The 23,261-nt window shown below is 38.8% G+C and overlaps 1 protein-coding gene across 11 annotated transcripts in view; it reads right to left on the reverse strand.

The window, feature by feature from the left end:
• The window catches only part of nrxn2b (neurexin 2b), an 863,803-nt gene that overhangs the window by 400,509 nt on the left and 440,033 nt on the right, over positions 1–23,261 (reverse strand). For 5 of the 11 annotated variants that reach the window (XM_037533018.1, XM_037533020.1, XM_037533025.1 and 2 more), the window contains 2 exons: positions 18,186–18,230; positions 986–1,147 (listed from right to left, as the gene is read on the reverse strand). In XM_037533018.1, the coding sequence (XP_037388915.1) occupies positions 986–1,147; positions 18,186–18,230 (207 nt within the window). The remainder of the gene's footprint in view (positions 1–985; positions 1,148–18,185; positions 18,231–23,261) is intronic. The other 6 variants (XM_017697610.2, XM_037533021.1, XM_037533023.1 and 3 more) reach the window with 2 other exon arrangements.

Genomic DNA, 23,261 nt, shown 5'->3' on the forward strand with positions numbered 1-23,261 from the left:
ATCCTAAAGCCTTAAGAAATTTAAGTGGGAAAATGTGCTTTTTCTATGCTTCGTTTATTTTTGTCATTGAGGAGGGCTTCTTCATCCTTTAGCTTAATTATGGTAAATGATGATGTGCTCTACATAACCCTGAATCCTGACCATCAGCATTAGTTTGGTGTGAAAAGTCTCATTACAATACTTGAGTTCATTTTTTCCTTGCAATGGCAATTTGAGTATAATTATATGACTTTTATGTGGCTAGTAGCTAGTTAAAAACCTTTTTGGACCTTTCAGTAAGGTGAAACTTCAAGTAAGTCAAATTATAAGGTATAAGAGTAGTTTTCCAATAAACAACCTACTCTTTTCTTTATTTAAGTCAACCTGAAATCAAACATGACCTTTTTTATCTTGTATTTCCTTTTAAGCACAATTCATAATAGCATAGTGAAGTGAGATCTGCCCATCTGTGATTACATCACAGGCTGTAATAACAAGTAATATTGGGATTGTAACAAGTAATATTAACCAATCATATCATGTTTTCCCTTATTCTACCCCCACCTATCATTGACAGAAAAGCTGAGCTACCTCAGGGACCCTTCCTGATAACGTATCACAGTGTGGCAGGAAAATGTGCTATGATTTCTAATTCACATAGACTTTATATACATATTTGTACTTGTATTTAAGTGAATTAACACTACAGTACCAGTGCTTTTAGTTTAGGAGCAGTTTGTGATGGGTACTTTTTCTACCCCTGTGCATGCACACACACACACACACACACACACACACACACACACACACACACACACACACACACACACACACACACACACACATACACATGAATCAATGCAGTACTGACTTAGAATCTTAAAATATACCAAGATTAACTTATATCAAGGTAACAAAGTTAATAACAAACTTTGTCTGTTTGACGTAATGGAAATATGCAGTTTAAATAAGTTTTCACAAAGATTTAGAATTGTTGTGCACTTACATCTTTGAGGCAGCCCATGAAGTTGTTGCTGACTGGTGATCCAGGGAGGTCAGCAGTGTTGGGACTTCCTCCAATGTAGAAGAAATCATCAGAGCCTAACATAGTATAATCCTCCTGCGTGTAACCAGTGGTGGTCAAAATACCATCCACTGATATGGTCACCTGTTCATTGGGCACAGCCCACCAGAGAGAGAAAGAGAGAGAGAGGAAGAGAGAAGGAGAGAGAGACCCCCAGAGAAAGAGAGGAGGAAGAAAGAAATAGAGGAAAGGAAAGGAAGAGGTTGGATTAAACACTGGCTAAACCTCGAGGAGTCGCCTCAAAACAACTCTTTGTTGTTTCCCATAAGGTTTGAGTTGTTAAAGCTCTGGATGGAAGTTTCTATAGAGTACAGCTGCAGGGGCCCAACATACTGACCTTTAAATACAATATACGGTGTAAGACATCACAACCACAACAATGGACTTTCAAAAAATTACCACTATGCATCCACTACTAGTCCACCATAGTATAACATATTACTAATAAAAAAATCCTTTATATTATCTCTTTTCCTCACTTCTACTTCAATAGAGAGTCAGGGAGACAGAGAGAGAGAGAGAGAGAGAGAGAGAGAGAGAGACAACTTAAAAATCAATCTCTATGATGTTCCTTTGAAGTCTCGGTGTGGCTCAAATGCATGTATAAGTGCTATTTCCCAGCTTTGTGTCCGAACAGGCATTTTTAATTGAATCTGCGACCTTGACTTGGCTCAATAATGATGAGAGAAAGCTGGCCAATCAAAGGGTTTTTTTAACCATGTTTTTGGTAATTGGGTTTAGCTGAGAATGCGCCTCCCACATGAGCTGGATAGAGAAGTCGCCAAAAGGCCTGGTTTGTGCGGGAATTTGCAGTCAGATAGCATTTTGTGTTTTAATTACCCTAATAGCGCAGGCTGGAGGAAGCGCCAGGCGCTCCAGGGTTTAATATGGCATCTGCCCCGAAGAAACACGCGCAGCCGCAACAAACACGGCTGCTTGGCTAAAAGCGGCCAAAATGTGCCACTGTGTTTGCATTTTCCATCTTTTTTCTGCCTTTTATTTAAATCAGACTGCTAAGCCTAACCTTTGGCAGTCGCATTCTTGTTTTGAATGATAATTATACTTCTGTCCTTTGTGGCAAAACGTGCCTCAGACGGCTTCCAATTAAGAACTCAGAATGATAAAGGTTAGCTCTCTGTACTGTTGTTGGTTGCACAACAGACAACTCTGTCTGCCAAAATATTTTTCTTCTTCAACAAATAGTGCAGGATAAGGGCTAAGTGTTTCAGTTGAGCTGCACCGCAGAACAGAAAACACATTCATATCCACATGCATATAAGCACGGCTGGTTTTATTAAGCTTTTCTACTCTTGTCAAAAATTGTTTTGAAATCTCATTTGCAACTGCTTAATAGAACGGATCTTCAGGCAACCAAAAGTGGTTCTTCTGTGTCAGGTCTCCAAACTTATGTCCTCTTTTATTCGATCTCAATGTTGAAAAGCTCTCACAGTCCTAATCCTAAAAACATACAACATTAACATTAAATTTAACATGTTGTGGCTTTGCTGAAAACTGTCTGCTTCTAAGCATCTAAGACAGAGGTTAAGATGGGCCTTCAACAACTGCACTTTAAAGAAACTCCCACTGAGCTTCCTTTCTTTATTTTGTTGTATTTCCACAGTGTTTCTTTCCTTTGCTTTGTTTGTTTGCACAAATTTCAGTTTCATCATCCGTACTTCCCTCCGAATAGGGCAACACATTTTTATGTCTGCTGCTTTCTGTACTCATGGAGAGTTCTTCTACAGGGAGCTTTTGACGAACCCAACGGGACACGCTTTAAGAATGGGTGAAATCTCTCAGAAAGGGTGCTGTCAGGACTTCCTTTTGTGTGGATTATGTAAAATGTGCTTGGAGACTCATAACAATATAACAAGGCTTCCTTTGGGACAAGATATAAATAAATAAACTTTGGTTTAACAAAGTCTGAGGGCTGATCCGTCTGGCCCTCAAAGTTACACGTAAATCAATTAAAAGCATTACAATGGGATTTTGCAAAAGAAATCTGGCAAATTCTCTCCTGACAATGCAAAATAATGTGCTTTGTGGTTGGGGTGAAGGGAAGAGTTTACAGTCTGCTTGATAAACAGCACTGGGTAATTAGGCTCTGTATGTTTGGGCTACTATAACGCTGGTGGCATTTTGATGGTGTTGGCACGATGCATTTCTGGCCTGGCCTCCATCGTTAGGAGAACGAGTGAATCATTAACGAGCGGACAGTCAGCCAGCTGCCAGCCACCTGTATGAGATCCAGCTGAAAAAAGGAGGAACAGGCAGGTTAGTGCTCCGTTTAATACAAAAACAGCGCATTATGCATTTTCTCCCAACTTGAAAACAACTGTTGCTTGCTTTGCACAAAATATAACAATATTAGAGACATCAATTTAATACACCTCATAACCTGGCATAAATGAGCAGTGGGCAACTCTGCTCAGATGTTGCCATTTGGCTGAATGTAATATGCAATATCAACTGCTTGTATCCTCACATTTTCATACACTCAGTCCAAAGTATATTTAAAAATGGCAAAGTAGTATACTACTCATTACATGTTAAATTATATTATAAAACATGTCCATGTCTATCATAAACATATAACGTCTCATCCCGAGCAGCTCACTGTCTCAGCCATGTGCTGTCATGGATGTTAAATGGTGCCTAATCAAGAAGGCATATGACTGAGCTAAAGCCACAATGACACGTCTTACTTTTAAATCACATTTATCCAGCACATTTGCTGCTAACTGAGCTTACCCTACTATTGTGTTCAACCTGTTTCTTTACGGGTTAAGCAGTACATAAACAAATTCAAAGGCTTTCCAAGACATCAACAAGGCTAGGTACTTATAACTGTAAAAAAATGCTTATTTGTATATTTAATTAATATTCATATTTAAAATTAATATTTAATTATATATGGCGCCCAACCATCCACTACATTCATTCATTTGTGCGCCACACAAAATGAAGGTTTTGTCTTGAGGTTTATGTCTGTTTCAGCAAATATGTTTGTATTCACTCAGTAAAGAGTTGATCTATTTATCTTCAAATGAATCACTCTAGACATTTAGTACAAAGGTGGTGACTGTCTGGAAACACTAAGGTTCATCACTGGTGCAGACACCAGCAGTAATAACAATGCTATCAGTAGACTTTTTCCCAGAATCTCAGTAGAAAAAGGCTGTCATCTGCACTTTAGCACACATTTCAGGCACTTGCATCATAATGGTACCTCTGGGCCAAAGGATAGGTGCCATAGCAGTATTTCACATGTGTGCCCCAGATAGCTAAAGGCTACCTGCTAACTTGTGCAAGGCCGAGAGCTGGTAAAATGGTTTGGGAATCGCCTGTCTAACTCCATAGCTCAAAGTCCCAGGTGGCCTTGTGCCCTCAGGCTTGCCGCAAGGCTAACATTATTTCTATGACATGTGAATACAAATAGTGCTCGGGTGTAAACGCATTAAAAATACATACTTTTCCCTGGGCTGTCAGGCATATGATGAAAGATAAAGGCACTGAAATATAATTATGAGCCATAAACATATGACAGGTGGTTCTTCTAAGTCAAGGCCCCTCACTTGATTGCATTGCTCAAACACAGTGATTCATTTGAGATATTTCAGGTATTTCCTTTTCCCAAAGCTGCTGAAAATTATTTGCAAAGTCATATTTGCCCTGTTAATGGTGTGTCATCATCCACAACCTATCTGGCAGATACCAAGGAAAAAAAAATCACCTATATGAACCATTAGCACTGCACATATATGCCACAATCTGCTCAGACCACCTGTCTCTCAGTAAACAAATTGCAGCATGCAAATACACATACACATACACAAATGTTGAAAATGGTAGGTTATAGAAATATTTCTTGCACAATTAATCTGTTTTTGGAACAGACAATAACACATGCCCCCCACACACACTGTTGAAATGTATCAAACTAATTAGTCATGGGCAGAACAATTAAGTTTCACCTAGAGTGGCAAAATGATATGAACCACAAACACACACACACACACACACACACACACACACACACACACACACACACACACACACACACACACACACACACACACACACACTCTCAGTGGAGCACCCATGTCCTAACCAGACCAAGAGCACTCCTCTGCATTACTTCCTGCTCAGAGGGTGTCTGTCTGCTTTGACAGGTTGGGTGTAATCGGTTCTTTTGTTGTGCTCTATTTTTCTGGTTTGTTATTGTGCTGCTTACTGATATCATGCTGGGAATTGTAAAGTGCCAGACAACAATAGAACTCAAGAAGCGAGAGCGTGAGAGAGAGAGAGAGGGAGAGGGAGAGAGAGCAAGAGCGAGAGTGAGAGACAGAGAGCGAGAGTGAGAGAGAGAGAGAGAGAGAGAGAGAGAGAGAGACAGAGACAGAGAGAGAGAGAGAGAGAGAGAGAGAGAGAGAGAGAGAGAGAGAGAGCGAGAGAGAGAGAGCGAGAGAGAGAGAGAGAGCATCAAAGTCTGACAAACTTCAAAAGAGCAACAGAGAGAAAACTCCTGCATGAGCAAAAGCCCCTGAACCTTCAACTCCCTGGATAAAAAACAGCACAACAGCACAAGGCTCAATGCTGAAATCCAAAGCAGAAGGGCTTCTGAATACAGACAGTAATTATATTGTACATATCCAGCTGACCTATGCATGCTCCGCCCACAAATGCTTTTGTTTTTAATATTTCATAGCAACTGTTGTGGACTGCTGTGACAGGCTTTATAGAAAACTGGCAGAAATCTCAAAAAATCTAACAAGTTTTAGTGTTTGGTTGTTTTTATTTTTATTCATTATTTTAAATTTATATTTATATTGTATGTGTGGCTACACATACCACACAAGATCAGATTTGTTGTTATTGAACACAGTATTGTTAGCATTGTGGCAGATACATAATTTTAGTTTCTATCTTGTTTAGTTTTGATGTAGCGCAGCTCAGTAGCATGGCATGGTAGTGAAACCACATAAATGAAGTCCAGTCTGAACAGCAGTAGCTACAATTAATCATTGATGATTAGGATATTAGTCAGTATTCTGTAAACTTAAAACTTAATAGTTGCCATAAAAGACAACACTTGTGAGCAGAGCTTTGACAGGCAAATGACATACATCATAAATGTTCCTATTATGTTGTCACTGTATGTTCATTTTTGCAATTTATTTAAAAAAAATGACAATATTTTGATAGGAGTAGGAATATTTTTACTTTGACAGTGATGTTGCTTAGGGGTCAAAGACCTACTTAAATAAGTTTCTCTTATAATTTATTACTTGAAAGGGCATGATGATACTATTGGGATTCATATAAACATATGCAATCAGTCTGTCAGCCAATTAGCAATACAATATACACTCATAGAGCACTTTACTGGGAATAATACTAATACTGTATAGGGCCTCCCTTTGCTCTCAAAACAGCCTAAATTATTCATGCCATGGATTCCATAATGTTCCTTTGAGGTTGTGGTCCATGTTGAAGTGATTGCATCATGCACATTTTTCAGGTGCATTTTCAGGCTGCAAATCTCCTGTTCTACCATATCCCAAAGGTATTCTATTGGATTCATCAGGTGACTGGGAAGGTGATTGAAGAACACCGAACTCATTGTTATGTTCATGAAATCAGTCTGAGATGACTATTGCTTCATAATATGGTACATTATGCTGGACGTAGCCATTATAAGATGGGATGCATGTGGTCAGCAACAATACTGAAATAGGCTATGGGATTCAAGTGATGATAGCTGCCCACCCTACACTGATGTTCTCATAGACTCCTAGCTATTCCTAATACCAATATTACTGCTATTAATATTAGTAGTATAATCACTTGTAGGTAGTTTGACCAGAGGAGGATGGGTCCCCCCTGGTGAGCCTGGTTTCTCCCAAGGTTTCTTCCTCAGTTCTGAGGGAGTTTTTCCTTGCCACTGTTGCCCCTGGCTTGCCCACCGAGGGGTTTCTGTACATTCTTACAGTCCTGTTTAAACTTTGTCTTTTCCGAAATTCTGTAAAGCTGCTTTGTGACAACATCCATTGTAAAAAGTGCTATACAAATAAATTTGATTTGATTTGATTGATCGGTATTAACAGGCTCAAAAGGTACCAAGAAAACATTCCCCATCTCCACCATCCTGGACTTGACACAGGACAGGTTGGGTCCATTGATTCAAGCTGTTTGCAAAAATTCTATCGATGTGCTTCAGCAGAAATTCATCAGACCAGTCCAAGTTTTTCCAGACTATAACTGTCCAGTTTTGGTAAACCTGTGCCCACCGCAGCTTTAGCTGTCTGTTCTTGGCTGACAAAAGCGCAACCCCACATGTTCTTCTGCTGTTGTAGACAGAGAGATAGATAGATAGGTAGATACTTTATTGATCCTGAAAGACATTTTGCCCATCTGCATCAAAGATGGCTACACGGATCATTCTGAAACGATCCTCTGATCATCACAGTTGTACAGAGTGGTTATCTGAGTTGCTGTAGACTTTGTCAGCTCGAACTAGTCCGGCAAACCATTCTCCATTGAATTCCATCATTAACACAGTGCTTCTGTACGTAGAACCTCCACTCACTGGATGTTTTTTGTTACTGCATCATTCCAAATAAACTCCAGAGACTTTTGTCATGAAATTCCCGGGAGATCAGCAGTTATAGAAATACTGAAATCGGCCCATCTAGCACCAACAATCATGTCACGGTCAAAATCTCTGAGATCACTTTTTACCCCCATTCTGATGGTTGATGTGAACATTCCCTGAATATGCTGGCCCCTATTTGCATCATTTTATGCACTGCAGTGCTGCCACTTGGTTGACTGATTAGATTATTGTACATATGAATAGATATTTGGGTGCTCATATTAAAGTGCTCAATGAGTGTATGAACCTGTAGTTTATATGTGAGAATTTTCTATGTACAAAATGGAATAGAAAAAGCGAAGGGTGCGGATAATGAAAAGAAAATGTCTTCTGAGTGAGAGCTAAAAGAAAAGAGAAAATACGAAGTGCAAGTTCAATAAAGCATTTTCCTTTTTCTTTGCTAGCTTCTCTTCACCCACTGCTTCCTTCTTTCCCTCAATTCTTTTCTCACTCACTCACTTTTCACTCTCACTTACTCCATTCATCCTTTACTTCCTCATTCTTTCACTGAAGAAATAATATTTTGAATCTCTAGCAGCAGAGCCGAAAGTCTAACTTAAATAGGTAAAGCAATTAGATAGCTCTAGTATGGACCCCTTTACCATTTATTTAATGTTGCCATGACTGTGAATCTATTTAATAAGCATTTAAGCAAATTACCATAGTGCCATCTGATTTATGTTTATAAATAACATACATATTTTCTGTATTTATAAAGTATATGCATTTGTGATAGTTTTTAGAATCCAGGAACCTGTGTGTGTGTGTGTGTGTGTGTGTATACGCAAAAGTCAGAAACCACCCTGCATTTATCTACTTTCCTACAAAATCGCCACCATGAAATACAAGTTAGACTTTCATTCTTTTCAGTAGAATTGCTTTCAGTTTTTCAAAAAAAAAAAAAGTAGGAATATTGTTCCACACCTTCACACCTCCATTCTTAGAAGTTGGTTTCACTTTTATGTTACTTTTTTAAGTAAACCCAAACACATCCTTTGATACTGAGGTCTGCACTCTGGGATGATCAGTCCATTGTTCTGAGAACACCAGCCGATTCTTTATTTGATTTGCAAATAATCTTCCTCAGTGATCTTCCTTTTCTCAGTGATAACTTCTTGAAAGCTACACATGCTTTCTGACCCATATTACTATCTTCTCACAGTGAAAAGCTGGACAGAAACACCTGTGGATGTTTTTAGATCTAAATCAAGTGTGGAGCTTAATTTTCTTCCCCCTCTCAGAGATGCATGCTTGTACTTTACAGTTTACCTGATTGGGACAGTTTTGGTGGTCTACCAGGTCTTGCATAATTGTTAGGAGTCCCAAATAATTTTCTGAACTTCAGCTTTGGGAAGTCCTGTTTTTTTACTTCTTCCTTCCTTATTTCAGCAGATCTAATCACTATTCTCAAAAACATATCCTTAAAAATTAATAACTTGTACCAAATGACTGGAAAATACATACATGAAAAGTGGTTTCTGACTTTTACACAGGACTGTATGTATACTTTTTCTTTATTCATATTTTATATATCTATAAAGGTTCCATAGACAACAGGCAACAGTGAAAAAGTAAAAGCAAAAGAAAAAAAAATCTACTTCAATCTACTACCATCACATAGTACAATTAAGGCCTGCTTATATAATGTCTTGAGTTGACAAGGCAGCCGTTTTCTCAGATAAAATTCTCCATCTTATTGTCGCGAGGCTGTTCTAATAAATATGGGAAAATTGATCACCTGTCAGTGTAGAGATAATTATTTCATATTGATGCATTGGTCCCAGGGAGTTTGCACAGCCTACTTTATATATATTAAACGTGAGCTGACAGGTCATTTTTTCCACTCTTGAATCATCTGTAATAGACCAACTGCTTTTGTAGTAGCCACAACATTTTCAGAAACACTGAGAATGAACTGCAAATGTTCCATTTCAGGAGACAAACAGACACACAGCGGTTTCAAGTACATAACAGCGATTTTCGTTAAAAGAAAAAGGAAACATATGGCTCTGGCTCGATGGCCCAGCGCCAGTGAATCAAAGAAAAAAAATCTACTCCACAAAATAAACGGCATTTTAATAAGACTCTCAGAACAGTTAGCTTTTGATCATGCTGAGAAGGTAGGAGGAGATTAGCATTTTAAAATGGCTGGCTGCCAAGTCTCTTCTCCAGGGCAAAAATATGATATTTCTCTTTTATGACACATTCCTTGTTGTGATTTCTAATGGATCACTGAAGCACCATTTCAACTAGACTTTCTACCCAGAGACAAGGAAGCTACAATATAAAGTGACATGTCACAAATGACTCAGTCTAGCTATGAGATTAAGATGAGAATTATCAATTTGTAAACATCCTGCAAAACAGAAATTCTCCCTTTCATTCTCCATCCTTATCTAACCTTAAACAAGCCTTTCCTAGTGCAGGAGAGTTAAAAAAATCTCAGATCCGTCCATAGTTAGCTTCTCTTTCTCCAGCCAAGTTTATAACCTCTCTAGCTTTCAGCTGAAAGCTGAAGTCAAGCCTACTGTGCCCTGGCTCCAGTAGGAGCAACAGGTATTTTCCATTTGCATGCTTCTTTGTCCACCTACGTCTGGCCTAAAAGGCGACATTTGCTTCAAGTGCTGAGAAAGAACCACACATATCCTGCAGCAGAGTTCTAGCATACCCATTTTAGTGCAGGCAGAATGGCATCTGCTAGCACTGAGTGACAGAGCAATGTAATTGGAGTGATACAGCAATGTAATGATACTGGAGATGACTGATAAGTAAACCAGCAGCGATCCTTGACAGGCAATACCTGTCTATGTTTGGAAAGAGATGTGATAGAGGACTGAACAGGCCTTATTTGATTTTAAACAGGTTGCCAAATAGTATTAAGTATTACTTGCTAGTATATGTAAAGATGCATTCATGACATTTACTGTGATTGACCAAGAACTACTAAGAGTTAAACAGATTGTTACTGGGCATCAAAAAAGAAAAATCTAATTCACACAATTTTTCCCTCGTGCCAAATGTTTTTGACTGGCTAATGTTTGTTTGGTATCTAAAGTTCTTCTTCTAAGGCACTTCTTCTGGGTCGCGGGGGCTGCTGGAGCTTATCCCAGCTGTGTCTGAAATTTAAATTTGCACTGGAGGTATGAGTTAGCCTTGTAGCTCCAGTGCTGACTGAGAATGCTTGGTTCAGTGGGAAAAATGTGTACATTTTTTCTGTGAACAGTGTCTTTAATAAGCCATTAAGTTTAGGCAGAGCATTTTCCCCACTGAGTCTGCAGCATTTCCTAGAATGTGAATCAGCCAGAGTGAAGATATAAGCATCTTTCACACAGCTCAAGTGTCACTATGGTGGAAAAGTAATGCAAAAGTATATACTTTAAAAGACTTTTAAAGACTTATCGTTTTTAGACATTAGCCCAAACCTAACATCTGCAAACTCTCAAACAATTCCTACAGTGCTAAATGCCCAACTAATCAGTGAACAAATGCACCTCTGAATGAAATTCTTAAGGCCTATTTCATATTGATTTCTATCACAGCAGGATATCTACAACATGTTTGATGAAATTAATTTTAACAGCTTTTCATTTGTGGATACAGTCACCATAACAGATATGTGGAAACCACATATTTCACAAACTAAAAACAAAGCAACAGGGCTTACAACATTTCAAATCTTTCAGACAGAGCCACAGTCTCCAAACCATACATCATAGCAGGACGCACTACTGTCTTGTAAACCTTCCCTTTCACTCTTGCTGCTATCCTTCTGTCACACATCAGCCCTGACATCTGTCTCCACCCACTCCATCCTGCCTGCACCCTCTTCCTCACCTCTTTTTTGCACTGTCCATTGCTCTGGATGGTTGACCCAAGGTATTTGAAGTCATCCACCTTTACGACCTCTACTCCTTGCATCTTCACCTTTCCACCTGCCTCCCTCTCATTCACACACATGTATTCCGTCTTATCTCTACTGACCTTCATTCCTCTCCTCTCAGTGCAAACCTCCACCTATCCAGATTCTCTTCCACCTGCTCTCTACTCTCACCACAGATTACAATGTCATCTGCAAACATCATGGTCCATGGAGCCTCCTGCCTGCAAAACACAAAAATTGCAACTGTGGTACTCTTTCTGGGCATGAAACCAAACTGCTGCTCACTGATCTGGACCTCTCGCCTTAGCCTTGCTTCAACAACTCTTTCCCATACCTTCATGGTGTGGCTCATCAACTTTATACCTCTGTAGTTACTGCAGCTCTGCACATCACCCTTGTTCTTAAAAATGGGGACCAGTACACTGCTTCTCCACTCATCAGGCATCCTCTCACTCTCCAGGATTTTGTTAAACAACCTGGTTAAAAAGTCCACTGCCTTCTCTCCTAAACATCTCCATACCTCCACAGGTATGTCATCTGGACCAACTGCCTTTCCATTCTTCATCCTTTTTAAAGCTGCCCTCACTTCCACCTTACTAATTCTCTGCACTTCCTGATCCACTATCTCTCCCGCCGTTATCCTCCTCTCTCTCTCGTTTTCCTCATTCATTAGTTCTTCAAAGTCCTCCTTCCATCTACTCAACACTCTCTGTTCACTCACTAGTACATTTCCCTCTCTATCCTTTATCAGCCTAACCTGCTGTACATCCTTTCCAGCTCTATCTCTCTGTTAGCCAAACGATACAAGTCCTTTACTCCTTCTTTACTGTCCAGCCTCTCATACAGCTCATCATAGGCCTGAGCCTTTGCCTTTGCCACCATTCTTTTTGCTATGCGACTAGACTCACAGTACTCCTGCCTACTTCCTTCATCTCTCTGGTTATCCCACTTTTTCTTAGCTGCCTTCTTCTTCTGAATACTCTCCTGGACTTCCTCAGTCCACCACCAACTTTCCTTGTCTTCTTTCCTCTGACCAGACGAAACACCCAAAACATTTTTGCCAGTTTCTCTCACCACCTTAGCTGTAGTTTCCCAGTCCTCAGGTAGCTCCTCACTGCCCCCAAGGCCTGTTGCAATTTTTCCCTGAACTGCCTGCAACCATCCTCCTCTTTCAGCTTCCACCATGTAATCTTTGGCTCGGTCTTCCTCTTCTTTGTTTCTAATCTCATTCTACAGACAATCACCCTATGCTGCCTTGCTACACTTTCCCCTGGTACCACTTCACAATCTCCAATCTCCTTTAGGCATCTCCTGCTAAGGATATAATCCACCTGTGTGCACCTCCCTCCACTCTTGTATGTCACCCTGTGTTCTTCCCTCTTCTGAAAATACGTGTTCACCACAGCCATTTCCATTCTCTTTGCAAAATCTACAATCATCTGACCTTCCAAATTTCTGTCTTTCACACCATACATACCCAGCACCTCTTCATCCCCTCTGTTCCCTTCACCAACATGTCCATTGAAGTCTGCACCAATCACTAATCTCTCCTCTCTTGGGACACCATCTACCACTTCATCCATCTTACTCCAAAATTCCTCTTTCTCCTCTAACTGACAACCAACCTGTGGTGCATATGAACTGACCACATTCAAAATTACACCATCAACCTCCAACTTCAGGCTCATGATCCTGTCTGACACTCTCTTTACACCCAGAACATTTTTCCCAAGCTGTTCCTTTAGGATTATCCCTACTCCATTTCTCTTCCTCTCTACACCATGATAGAACAGTTTGAATCCACCTCCAATGTTCCTGGCCTTGCTTCCTTTCCATCTGGTCTCCTGGACACACAGAATATCTACCTTCCTTCTCTCCATCATGTCTGCAAGCTCTCTGCCTTTACCAGTCATTGTCCCTAGGTTCAGAGTCCCTACTCTAACCTCCACACTCCTGCCTTTCCTTCTCTCTCGCTGTCTTCTAACCCGCCTTCCTCCTCTCCTCTTTGATGGTCTTCGACCTACAGTAGTCCAATTTCCACTGGCACCCTGCTAGTCAACAGGACCGGAGGCAGTCGTTGTTAACCCGGGCCTCGACCCATCCGGTATGGCAAACATATCTGTGATTCGCATGATAGTTTTGGCACAAGTTTACACCAAAACACTTACCTGTATTAAAATACTCTGCATGGAAATTAGTGTCTTACCTGAAGAGTATTTGTCCAGTCTTTGACTTGAAACATTCTTTCATTCTCAAATGCTACTTACCTTCAACCTACATAGTATAAGAAAGAAAAGAAACCCAAGCTGTGACTGACATTGTATATACTTCATCAAGAACACAAACAACACCTTCAAAATAGCAGCAAATTAAAACTGGAACTGCAGCACATTTGTCCGCAGGTCCAATTTTCAGCAGCGGATCTTTGCACAGGTGGCTGGCAGCTTGACGACAATCCACAATTTCTCCTTGAAAAACAGATGATAATCCGCAGACAGGTAAATTGTTGATTCTAACTCCGTTAATAGGAAGAACAGGGCTGATTAAACTAGCCAAAGTGAACCTAGAAACGTGTTAGTAAAATCAGGGGCTTTAGAAGGGGGAGGAAGGTGAACAAGATATGGGCCAAGGGATCGATACAGAATCTTACATGGGGGAAAAAGTTACTGTCCTTATATGCAAGTGTTGGGTATTGGGTTGGAGGATGAGGGAAATCGGTTAGTACTTTAGTAAGTAAGGGAGAGTCAGACACAAAAATGGTTGTTAGTACAGTTACAACAAAAGTTTGGTTCAAACAGTTGTATTAGTAACAGAATTTGGTTTTAGTAAATTTAGTAAAAGTAGAAGAAACACAACTGGAATAATCAATTGGAGAAATCTTCTGCAATTTGATTTGAAAATCTGATCGGATTGCTCAGAATTCTCATGTTGTTTGGTGATAAGGATTTTGTCGACGTTAAGAAGAAACAAAACAATCCATCCAAAAATGCTAGTATGGTGGAGAACAAGCCATGCAGTTCAATGGATGAATGGGCATGGTTGAATGAAGCTTTTTAGCAGACAAAAACCAACAAGGGCCTCAGACCAAATAAAAGCCGATCAAAAACACTCAGTAGCAATGAGAGAGGGTTGTCCAAATAAAGTTGCAGAAAGCACCACTCCACAGACAGATGGGGGGAAAAATCCGCAAACATTTAGTATATTACGGGGGTTAACCTGAAGGTGAGATGGAAAAAACAAAAACTAACGACTTCCAAACACTCGTGCAAGCCGAAACGTCCACGGCTTGGGAAACACAGACACCCTCCCAAGATGGAGATAGGTGAAATGCAAGCTGGTTAAATTCATGCAACACAGAACACAAGAATGACTTTGAAAAAGGACAAAAAAGAAAAACTAGAGAAGTCTGAATGATTTATGACAGGATCAAAGTCCACCAGAAACTCCGCAAAAAAAATGTAATACAACAGAAAGGAAAAGATATCAAGGGTTAAAGAATCGGAAAAATAGAAGAGGGGAAGAAAAAGACTTTCACTCTGACAGTGAATAGAGGAATTATGGGTATTGTTCAAGACCATTGTGGGTTACAAGTTATTCAACTACGGTCAGATGATTCATGACAAAAAGTGCGGTACTGGAAGGAAAAACATCTCTCACTTCCTTTCTTGCTGGCCTGTAGCCAAAGCTTAAATATCTCTAGCTAAAAACGAGGCCATGTCGGTTCATTAAAGTGCAGTAATTACATGCTAATGCATATGTAATAGAGCTCCTCATTTTAAAGTCATCTACTCCTACAGGAGCTACCACAACTTTTTTACCCTCAAACTTTCCTACCGACTGAACCTCATGCGGTGCACAAATGGGGAAGTTTAGGTTTCGTTCTTTTCTCTACTCAGTCATAAAAGAAAAGTCCTTTCCCTCTCACTTCTTTTTTCCTTTCTTCTTTTCCTTTTTAGCAAGGTAGGGAGTGAGGTCATTATTTGTTTTAGTACATCTTTTTTAACAACGGAGAAAGAAAACGGAGGAAAAAGTGACAAAGGGCACTTCTTGGGAGACTATTCAAACAACTCATATATGTATGTATATATATATGGTTAGATTGATATATACATATACATATATAACTGTATAATGTAGTCAGTTGTCAAAAATAATAGAATGTCAGGTTGATTTGGTCATGCAGGGTGAAGGAGGCCAGATAAAGGGTTTCGAGTTAGTGTTAGTGTTAATGAACACAGTCAATCGGACACAGTCCTTACATTCTGATATTCTCACTACATGCCTACATGCAGCTCTATGGCAGGGTTACAGGCCCAAGTTTAACGAGTCCACTATCAGGCAGTAAGACACTAGTGTTTTACACAGATAAGATATGACTTTACTACAGATATGCCACTATTTTACATCACTCATGACCTAAATCAAAGTGAGTAAAAATCAACATCTAAGGTAAATGTAAATTTAATGGTTGTATGTTTGGAATTTCAAGAAAGAAATCAAATGATTTACCTAGTGCCTTCCATACTCACATATAATAAGTAACTGCTGACAGTTGTTAATTAATGTAACATACTAACAATTAATTTTTCATTGTGCAAACAAAGTAATTAAATGATTAACTACTGTGCCGTTAATTTAATAAGGATCACCTCATTAAGAAACCGTACAATCATGTCTACTTCACGCTTTATCATATTCCCACTACACTTTCTTCAAGCCTTCTAGCAAAAAAGCAGCTGATAGGCTGCATTATATATTAGATTAATAGTATTTCACCAGGCAAAATTCAATGTCGCTCAATATTTTATTTATTTATTTGTTTGTTTATTTATTTTAATGACAAGGACATTTTTTACGTTAGTAACCTCCAAAAGGGCTTACTGACTCAATGATGTTAATTTATATGTTCACACATCAGAAAATTGTCATGGCTTTAAATTAAAATAGACTTGATGATTAAAGTATCACTTTGTAAGATTTTTTGAGTAAAACTGAGAGAAGTATTGTTCAGTATTGTTACTGAATCTGGAGAGAAAACAAACATGCTAAAATATGGTGTGTGTGTTGTCGTGAATCACCCTGTAAAGCCTGAAATAATAATTCAGTAGTCAGAGGTGTTGGGTCAGACTTAGCAGGAGTTTTATCATACATGCAAAAGGAAGCTCTGGCTTGATGTTTAGGTTTCAAATGCAAAATCAACATTATACTGATGAAGATAAGCTCACTGGACAAAAAAAAATAGCCACTTGTGAGTGAAACATACCTAATAGCGTGTAATACCTCCACAAGCACGGATAACAGCTGTGATTTGACTTAGCATGGACTGGACCAGTTCCTGGTGCAGGCCACATCAATGTTTAACTACGTTTGCGTTAAAGAATCGCGCAGTTTGGACAGATTTTGTGGATGCCTTCCCTGGTGTCTAACTTGTTGTTACAGATAATCACACAGGTTTTCAAGAGGATTCAAATCTGCTAAATCACTGCTTTTCGTCAATCATTAATGTCTGCTTTGCAACCCATTTTCCACACATTGTTTACTATCCTTCTGCAGTGGCATCTGCAGGAGCTTGAAGTTACTACCATATTAAACACGCAATGTGACTAATTTGTTGTCCAGGGTGCTTATGAGGATAATAGTAGATAGTTCACTCATATCCTCAGAAGACATGTCCTTCACCAAGTTTTGACTGTGTTCTCTTTCAATATATATATAGATATTTTTAATGGCATTTGGCTGATGCTCTTATCCAGAGTGACTTACAATTTGATCATTTTACACAGGTAGGTGAAGGTGGTGTTAGGAGTCTTGCCCAAGGACTCTCATTGGTATAGTGTAAGGTGTTTGCCCAGGTGGTGGATTGAACCCCAGTCTACAGTGTAGAAGGCAAAGGTGTTAACCACTACACTATCCCAACCACACTATACCCTGTACACATGCTTGCAGTACAATTCTGCCACACATGGGGGTCCAAAGCACAACCCATCTTACAAAATGCTCTGTTGCATGTTGAGTGCAATTACACATTTCCACCATTTATTAAGCTGAGTTAAGTCATCAACTGTGTTGTACTGCATTCTAAATAAAATGGATTAAACAAGTAGAGAAAGCCAGAAAAGAACAAACTATAGTGAACCATAGCCTTATAAATACATAATTTTGAGTCCTTTAACTAGTACATTTTTACTGCCTGGCACTGGAGTCATCATGACAGAGGGCAGTTGGTGCCATTATACAGCTTAGTTCTATCTTTCATCATCCTTGAGAAAACAAAAGGAGGAAGAAAAAATTTTAACAAAAAATTAACTATATATTAACTATTTATTAGAGTTTTGTCTTTCTTTTCTGTAGCTACCTATTTAGACCTCGCAATGTTTGGAAATAAATGAGCATCGAATGGGTAAAAAGCAGAAATTAAAGAGATCAAGAAAGTGACAGAAAAAGGAACAGTATGTGAATATTTCACTGTTTTCTTGCTACCTTGAAACCGATGGGAGTTTGTGTAGTCAGTAAAAGCAAACAAAATAGAAAGAGGAAACGGAAATCCAGGGCAAACCAAAGTATAAGACAATTAGAATGATATCTACCATATAATGCAGTTTGTTTACCATAGCGTGTCCAATGCCTGAGTGCTTTAGGAGAAAATAGGGGAGGGGGAAGAACAAAAAAAATAACAGTGACAAACCGTGAACTCAATAAAGGTCAGTAAATGTTCCGTCTCTGTGCAGGAGACAGATTTCTCTAGAAGCAGATTGGTGGTTGTAGGTAGTAGGTGGTTGTAGGCCAACCAGTCCTTTTTCAAGTATCGAAACTGAATAAAGAGGTTACTTTTAATAATTGCAAGAGAGAGGTCATCCAAATAATGACATAAACTGATTATTTTTGTTATTAAGTCTCTTCATTGAAGGGTTTGTCAATTTGAAAAAAAAGTGCCAATATCATAAAGAGGTTAGTACGTAAGTACGCAAGTAGAGAAAACAACAGATGGCCCGACATTCCATGGATGAGACAATGTTAGTCATTTCAACACAAAAGGTAAGGAAAAGAACAACACAAAACTGGAAGAACTTGAAGCTGTTTGGTTAGTAAGAAGACACAAGAGTTAGCATAAAACAATTTCCAGAGAGAGAGAGAGAGAGAGAGAGAGAGAGAGAGAGGGAGAGAGAGAGAGAGAGAGAGAGAGAGAGAGAGAGAGAGAGATAGAGGAGGATTAGGGGACGATAAGGGAGTGGGGCTTATTTGAGTGACAAGGTGTAGAGGAAAAGCATTAGTAATCATTCTGATTGACTAGTCCTGGACATGGCTGTGGCCTGCGCTGAACGGGCAAACTGGCTTGCCATTTTACTTGTTTCACTGGGAGTGCACTGGGAGATCTCATGGGGGAGCCATTTTTGAGGACTATGAAGAAGCCAGAAACAAAATAATGATCAACAGGAAGCATTTTATACTTTTATATTTTGAACTATATTTGTAGCATCAAAGTGAATGAAACAGAAGAGAAAATCGCACAAGAGAAGGTGAAAGAGAAACAGAACAGATGCCATTCAAGTCACAGGCCTTCTTAGATCTGGAAAAGAATGTAATTTAGTGATTATAATATCATTTCCAAAACATCACAGAGATCCATGCCTTGGTATCAGTCCAGCTGACCTCTCCAAATCTCTCCAAACACGTCTATTAATCATGCACAGGAGTCATTTTCTTCTGCTGTAGACTATAATTTAGAAATGAATGGTGGGGTTTCTTTTCTCTCCACAGATTAATAAACTGAAGGCATGCTAGACAGACTGATTAGCTAAATGAAATAATATTTTCTAAATATGTGGTACTGGCACAGAGTTTTAGAAACATAGAGCCTGGACAGGAAGGACAGTTATTAACTTTTATTATTTAATTATTAGATGTTTTTATCAAACGTCATATACTGCAGATATTGCATAACAGATTGTCCTATCAGTCAGTACAGTGTGATTTAATGAGAGATTTCCAAATTATTGTTTAACAAAAAAAAAAGAAAAACATTCAAAACATTTCCTCACCATCTGAGTCACTACATATTTAGTGCCATATTCTACCAGTTACAACAGCACATTTATGTACACAGAATGGCTGACAAGCTGTATTTGAACAGAAAAGCCACAGTCAGTTGCATCTTAGTAAGCATTTCAGACAAAATGGTCAATGATTGTATATACAGTAGATAAGTAGGTACAGTTAATGAACTGGAAGCTCAGCGCGAGCGCGTACGTGCATGCATATACATACATGTGCTTAGTTGACCTACTGAAAACAAACATGGTTACAAGCCCTGAAGAAAAGTTAGAAATCAATTGAAAAATCCTGCATCTGCTGTCAGCATCAGCCACCCTACTCTGTCCTTCAGACTTTGGCAGTTTCAGCTGTAATTGGCACACACTGGAAGGACAGTGTCAGCTATAGCCGTCTCTCCCACATTTCCACGTTCTAAGCCCTGCTGTATTTGTCTCACTGTCTTCCCATTTGCCAGCTTAAGGGAGAACATTAAAGACATGGTAAAGGAATATGAAAACACATTAATGAGCCCTTTCCGAAAGAAGCCATACTCAGGGCTGATGTATTCCACTGTCAACAGCGAAGGGGCCGCAGAGGACAAGAGAACAAATTAGACTTCTTTGAGGAACAGCTGACAGTGCTGTGGGCTGGGGAGTGGAATTTAAAGACATATTTCCCTGTGTTTTTTACCAAACTTACACATACATTTTTGCTTTTAGACTTTTTTGACATGAGAGGTCATATATAGGTCTCTTATATATATATATATATATATATATATATATATATATATATATATATATATATATATATATATATATATATATATATGTGTGTGTGTGTGTGTGAAGTGCAGGAAGTGAGACTATGTTGCTGCCCCTCATGGTCAAACAGTGAGCAGTTAGATCCCATTGCTTTAAAGTAAATGCATCCCAAAGCCTAGAAGTTAGAGTGTAGCTTCAGGAACACATATTCTCTGCAATTAATTCAACTTTTTTGTGTTTTACTGAGTTTATGCATGTACATCTGTTCAAAGCTGTGTTTGCTAGTCATGCACTGGCCAGCAATTTTGAGTACGGCTCAAAATAAGCTAAAATTGTCTCTACAGAAGCATTTGGTAAACTTTCAGTGGCACTGTTAAGGTATGAATAGTGGCAAAATGGAATGGTATATCTTTTGTTGTAATAAAATGAACATAAGGTTTGAGATCATTCAAAGTAAAAGGATTTTCATCTAAAGTCCATGTTAAATCTGACTTTGAATTATTTCAGTAGAATAATCCATACACGTGAGCACTTACATGTAATGATGTGTCCCATGTACTGTATATATCATCACTGTCAGAACAAACTTTTTCTAAATGTTAACCGTACAGGAGATGGAAAAAACAGTCAATGTAATTGTGTACTGTTCCTATTGGTTCATTCATCATGAAATTTTAACTTTCTTCTTTCTTCTTCTTTTGGCTGCTCCCTTTAGGGGTCGCCACAACGGATCATCTGCCTCCATCTTGCCCTATCCATTGCCTCCACTACTTTCACACCAACCATCTCCATGTTCACCTTCACTACATCCATAAACCTTCTCTGAGGTCTACCTCTTCTCCTTCTACCCGGCAGCTCCATCTCCAACATTCTTTGCCCAATATATCCACTATATATCCACTATTCCTCCTCAACACATGTCCAAACCATCTCAACCTTTATCTCCAAACTGCTCCACCTTCACTGTCCCTCTGATCTGCTCATTTTAGGAGTGTCACAATGAAAGTAAGAAGTAAGAAAGTAGTTTTAGAAAATTTCTCTTGGTCTATTCATCAATAATTTTTCACACCATAACAAGAACATCTTATAACATAAAATTAGAGTTAGTTAGAGAAAAGTCAGAACCATTTCTTTTGGTCCTGTAGGTTAGCCTGTACTTTCTCTTGTTTTCCTACACAGTCAGAGCAACTCCTACATACGCACACACATTTTAAACTGTTATTCAAGAACAGATTAGTTTGATCTGGAAATACACTTCAGAGATGTCAGGATATAATCTTAAAGAGTGAATAAGCTTGGTGAAATAGCTCATTAAAACCGATGATGCCATCATTGATCTTTATGCTCAAGAGCCGTTTCAATCACTAGCAAACAGCCTGTTTGTAAAGGATTAATGAAACAGAGTAAGTGCATTAGGAGGGATAATGATCATATTGAAGCAGAGTGGGAAAGATAATCACCATTTGACTGCAGGGAAAGAACTGTTAGCAGCCAAATCAAATGCTGTTCAGAGTCACATACTAACATTCACCTATTAACCAAAATGCTCTACAAGAATCCTTACACAGACTGAGACTAACCCTTTAGATGTCTTGACTTATTTCTTTCATTCTGCAGTATCAGACATGGTTGCTGCTAGCACCAAGATGTATTTGTAATTGTAATTAATTACATGGTTACAGCACATTTACAACACTTTTCAGAGCACTTTTTATGATGTTCTGGATTGTGTTAACAAGATATTCTGTTTATATGTCAATACTGATCAATACTGATACTAATACTGATCACAAGTTTTCATTGGTGTAAAACATTGAACAAACATATCATCACCATGTGAGCAGATATCTGTTTTGGCCTATATTTTGGCATTAACAATTCTGTGAGCTATGAGTAAGACACAGAGAGAGAGAGAGAGAGAGAGAGAGAGAGATAGAGACCTGCTTCAAGTAAAAAGATGACTGCATATCTGCAAGAATAAATTGATATATGCTAAATACCCTGTGAAACACAGATACACCCAGAAAGATAACGGAAACGATATCACAGGTTTTTAAGCAGACTTTTGCTTTTCATGAAAAGGAGAACAGAGAGTTTCTCTGTTCTTCTGGGGCTAAAACTTTGTGAACTCTTTCACTCACAGCTCAGATCTCTGTAACTCAGTTTGAACTGCTTTGGGAGGTGCAGCTTCACATGAGACAAAGCACAAAGCAAACTATGTTCAAATGGAAATACAATACTGTGAAATATACACTGTGACTTTGGGTTACTGTCCATTTTGGAAAAGGGAAATTAGCAAGAAGCTCTGTCATCTTGGTTGTCACCATGCCAGTGAGTGACTGGTTAGTATGTTCATGTCACCATTAAAAATCTGAAAAAATTCAACCAAAACAGAGGGCGAATAAAATTAATTTCCATTTTCGACCTTAGAAAAAAGTTTGGTGTGCGAGACACCACCAGTTGTGCACGTGTTTGGCTTAAATTTACTGCTGTCTAAATAAATAGCACAAATAAATCATGCTCAGTGTGTAAAGATGCCTTGAGCATTCCAAAACCAATAACACTGCACTAATGATGAGCAAAAAGCTTCCTTTACATTTTCTCATTAGTGACATCACAATAGAGCACAGTTTACACATTGTGCCTGTCCAAAAAACAAAAAAAACTCCTTACCTCTAAATGTAAGTTAATGTAAAGACAATGTATTCCATTCCATTCAACATGAAATATTCACACAATGTAAAAGGTAGTTATGATGCTCAAATGATACAGAAAAGCAAAAACAGAAAAAAGGTGATATACATTATGTTTCTCTTAGGACAGTGAAAATATATTTACATCCTTTTTATTATACATGTGTGTCACACC

This window comes from Pygocentrus nattereri, chromosome 22 (assembly GCF_015220715.1).
Source record: "Pygocentrus nattereri isolate fPygNat1 chromosome 22, fPygNat1.pri, whole genome shotgun sequence".
Classification (NCBI taxonomy): domain Eukaryota; kingdom Metazoa; phylum Chordata; class Actinopteri; order Characiformes; family Serrasalmidae; genus Pygocentrus; species Pygocentrus nattereri.